General features: G+C 41.0%; 1 protein-coding gene across 3 annotated transcripts in view; it reads right to left on the reverse strand.

Moving 5' to 3' along the window:
- Positions 1 to 4,431, reverse strand: part of kif13ba (kinesin family member 13Ba) — a 48,570-nt gene extending 44,139 nt beyond the window's left edge. For all 3 annotated transcript variants that reach the window (XM_034308293.2, XM_034308294.2, XM_034308292.2), the window contains exon 1: positions 3,251 to 4,431. In XM_034308293.2, coding sequence (XP_034164184.2) covers positions 3,251 to 3,320 — 70 coding nt within the window. In that variant the 5' untranslated portion in view covers positions 3,321 to 4,431. The remainder of the gene's footprint in view (positions 1 to 3,250) is intronic.
- Between the last annotated feature and the right edge of the window lie 278 nt (positions 4,432 to 4,709).

Below are 4,709 nucleotides of genomic sequence, written 5' to 3' on the forward strand. Positions count from 1 at the left end.
GAGAGAGACAGAGAGAGAGACACAGAGAGACACAGAGAGAGAGAGAGAGAGAGAGAGAGAGAAGCCATTACATTATTCCTGCCTGAAGACAAACAAACACAACGACAGCAAACTGAACATATCTGAACATCGTTCCTCGAACGGTTTGCTGAATAACGAATGCAGAATGTGTTTTGTTGACTTTAGTGGTAACGAGGCTTAGCAGCTTAACGGCATAAAATCCATCTTATTTACAGAAATGTGTTTGTTTAGCTGAAACTGAGACTCGGGCGTGTCTTCACACGGTGCGGTTTGTAATAACAAACAGTAGTAACTTGATAGTAGCGTCAGTCATCAGGTTCTCCAGCTGCGTTACTCCGATATCATCTATATAACGATTTAGCGAATTAATCTGTATGGAATGAAAACATTGCGTTGTAAAAATCGGGGTATGACAGTCATACAACCTGCGGTTTAATTTAACACTGACGGAAGGAGTCTCCAGTGCCAGAGGTAAAGCTCTAACTTGTAAATAAACTATAAATACTATAATAATAACAACAACAAGTATGACATAAGGTTCTTCAGTTAATAGATTCTAACGTCACACTGGCAAACTGCTGTGGCGTAAGAGGAATAAAACACTTCGGGATGTGCTGTTACGGGAAACTAATCAACTCAACAGTAACGCTGCTTCATCACACCACTTCATCCTTGATTATTTTCCTACAACAGCACCACACCGAGTGGTTTATTCCTTATATATCTGATACAGATTCCTGTTGGTGCCAGTCGTAAGGAAAAAGAACCAAGAAACATCCCACTAGAACCTTCAGTACTGGACCAGCAGTCGACGGTTCCTGGGTCCAAACGTTTCGTAAAAATCTGTTTTCCCGTTTTAAGATAAAATATAAACGAATATATGAAACATGTCATGATCCTGGTCTACGGCGATCAGTTCTGGTTTAATATTTAATTGAACTGTTTGGAATACGCAGAACAACCGAGCAGGTTTTTAACAACGGCATTCAAAACAGATCAATCTCAGCGACACGATTAAAAAAAAAAAGGGAAGTAAGCGTTCGAGGTCATAAACGTGTCACATGGACCGGGAAAGTAAATTCTATTCGACGATCGATAACCATTCGGATCAAAAACGTTCAGTGCTTCAGCAGCTCGGTGTTGGAAACTTGATAGAGGAAATGTCGCTGACTCAGAAATCCTTGGAGAGGACGCGGCACGGCGTGGAACCAAAATGCCAACGAGCAGCTCGGTTTAAAGAGGAAACCGAGGTTTCCTGCCTCCGCCGAGAGCCTGGAGGAGGAACTGGGAGAGCGGAGCTTACAGCTGGGAGAAAGAACGTGGAGAAACATCTGATGTACTAAAAATATTAAACTTTCCTGAATGAACTGAACCAGAGAGAGAGAGAGAGAGAGAGAGAGAGAGAGAGAGAGAGAGAGAATACGACACTTACTAACCCTGGGACTGTTAATAATAATCACTGCACAATAAGACGAGTGATCATTTGTGCTAAATGGATTAAAGATTAAATTTTTAATTTAAAAAAACATTACTCATATCTCAGAGTAACTGAATAATCAGTGATTAATAACACTGTCTCGTTAGTCCCGCTCCAACTGACAACAGATCAGCAGGTGATCTCTTCGCTTTCCTGTCAATTTGGAGCGTCAGGAAATTATTCAAACGGTCGACAATTTCCTCGCTCCGATCTTCGGACTCGAGGTGGTTCTTTCGAACTATAAGAACGTGAACGTGTTGCTGTTATGCAACGTTAGCAAATAGTTCATTATGGCTCACTGAGACTCCCTTCCTTCTTTTGTTCACACACACACACACACACACACACACACACACACACACACACACACACACACACGGAAACAGAACCAAGGAGAGATCTGCGGAAGTGAGCTGAGGACAGACGGCGATCCACATCTAAGTGAACTCTGTTCTGCTGATTTTATGACGTGTTTAAAAGACAACAGAAATTCTGTGGAAATAATAATAATAATAATAATAATAATAATAATACAAAGATCTACACATTAATATTCGTCTAAAGCCGAATCTTAAACCGGTACCCGGGTGAGATTAGAGATTATTTCGATCTCAGAGTGTTTAATGGGCATTGAGTCGTCTTGTGATTGAATTTTACACACAAATCCAACATGTGACTAATTCACACGCTTCACTGCCTTTTATTTTCTGAGGCACGTGTTCTTCCCGTGACAAAGTTCACCTTTCAGAGATCGCTGCACCTCGACGTTCGAGTTTCACATAACAACACTGAAAGACTTGAAATGTCGTCTCTTTTTTGTGTGTGTGTGTGTGTGTAAAGTCTGAATTATCTGTCTGGGAAAGATCTAGATGATCTTGATGAGCGAATCACCAGGACAGAGCAGTGTCCTCATACTCATACTGTCCTTTTTGCGTAAACGCACGATGACAAATCCCTTCAACCTCCATCTTGTAAAAACGACCCGGGGTCAGAGACCGACTGCCAAGCGCAAATAATTTAACAGGTCTCGTCATTTCAGTGGAGCTTTGCCCGTGACCGACATCGCATCTCCTACACGCTGCACGAGTTATCACGTCTAAAAGCACAGAGCACTCGTGAAATCCCACAATGCATTGCAGTAGTTCAGTGTGCAAATGATGTGGTGTAACTGCAAAATAAAATAACTTCCACAACTCTGAACATAATCCAACTATTCCAGCTCAGTATTTTAACGTTTAATAACATTTTGGTTATTTATCGCAAAGGTAGAGTTTTAATTCCGGAAATTTCCGCTGACAGAAAACACCAGGGACGCGCGCACAACCGGCATTACTTCAGTAAGCACACAGATCCAGAGTCTATCCCGGGAATACTGGGATTAAAGCGGGAATACACCCTGAATGTTGCATCTTTCCATCGCAAATAAAATCTATAATAATTTTGATCATTATCGTGATTTGAGTCAAGCATGAAGATACCTGAGCAATCATCCTTGATGGTGTTTTTAACTTTTATACCTTTAATATGTATTAATGTGCGTTTAACATTAATTAAAGATACATAATCGGACCTCAAGGATCTATATTAAAGCTTACAAGTACAAATACAAGCACCTTTCCAGGTAACAAAGGTACAAAACATGTACAAAACCTGATGGTCCCTGAGACGACACGTCACATTCAGATCACGCCATCAGTGAAAGATGGTTTAATGACGTCTTTAATAAATGAGATTTGAGAGCTGGTTTCTCACCTCTCCGGTTCATGGGTCGGACGCGGACGGCCACCTTGACGTTCGAGTCGTTCAGGCTGGTTTCTCCCATGTTTGCACACAAACACAGTTCTCCACAAGAACACCAACGTTACGAGAGACAGAGATCTAGACGCCGGATCGAGACTGATCCATATTCATAACTCCCAGAATGCTTATAAATATGTTATTTATTTCTGGAACAGTTCAGCCTCCAGGGCAGCAAAGTCATGCCGAGGAAAAGAGGCCATGATAAGGTCAACCTTTTTCCAGTTCACATCTTTGTCTTCGCCTTCTGGTTCTTCATGCTGATTTAGAGTTTATAAGATAATAAATAATCCTTAAGAGTCAATCAGAAAGCTGACAGCCAACTCCCTGCTGGAGTGTCACAAATCTCAACAGGAAATCAAGCAGGGCCTCAGTTATTAACTCCCTGAAACACAAACTGTCAAAGCACTTAGCAGAACTTTTTAACCTATCTTACATCTGAGTCGGTTCGGAGTCGATTCCGAGTCAAGTTGCTAGCATAATCGCTGGATTGACATGAATATTGATTAATATCTTGTGCAAGCAAAAAAAATCAGTACTGCTTCGTAAACTTAAACCGAAAAACCAAGTTTTTTTTTCCTCTTTCTTAATTGAATAACCAGCCGTTTATTCTTCTTTATTACGAATTTCACCAGCTAACTCAGCTATGCTAGTTATGTATCTATGTAAATTATTTATTAGCTAGCTAGCTGACGTATCACTGAATCTTTATTTCAAACTGATATGTCATCAGTTTATTTAAAAAAAAAAAAAAAAAGCCTAAATAATATGATAAAGCTTTCGGAAGACAAAGCAAACAAACACTAAACCATGACAGTGATATTAACTTAACGCGCTACAGCTAGCTAACGCTCCATAGCAACAGCGCTGACTGGCTAACGGACTCGCCTCCGAGCTCATTATTAAACCCACGGAGCGGCGCGTGACACTGAATTAAATCCGTCCCGGCGTTTCCGACATCACATCTTCAACCTTCTCCCCAGACGACGGTGTCATATTATCTTTGTCGGTGTCGTATCAAGAAAGCGGAGGACAAAAAACGAAAATAAAACGTCGTTTAAGGGGGAAATTCCTGTCGGAACCAAGTGCACGCGCGACAGCCTGGGAATTCGCGACTGTGCCTTAAGCCCAGCTAACATATTAGCTTCCTCCCATCAGCCGCCTGGAATAAGCCCCGCCCCTTTACTTCCGGGTTTTTTCGTTCTGGTTGGTCTGCTTGTCGCGCCATCGTAGTGAGGTCACATAAACCCTTTACCTTTCGCGCCATTGTAGTGAGGTCAAAACAAACGATCTACAATACACATGTATGTCTTTTCAAAATAGTCTGATTTATGTATGATTTGTAGGCACAGAAGTTACTATGTAATAATTAAAATATTAAACAAAATAATCTGATATTTCTAACATTTAGAAG

This window comes from Pangasianodon hypophthalmus, chromosome 10 (genome assembly GCF_027358585.1).
Source record: "Pangasianodon hypophthalmus isolate fPanHyp1 chromosome 10, fPanHyp1.pri, whole genome shotgun sequence".
NCBI lineage: Eukaryota > Metazoa > Chordata > Actinopteri > Siluriformes > Pangasiidae > Pangasianodon > Pangasianodon hypophthalmus.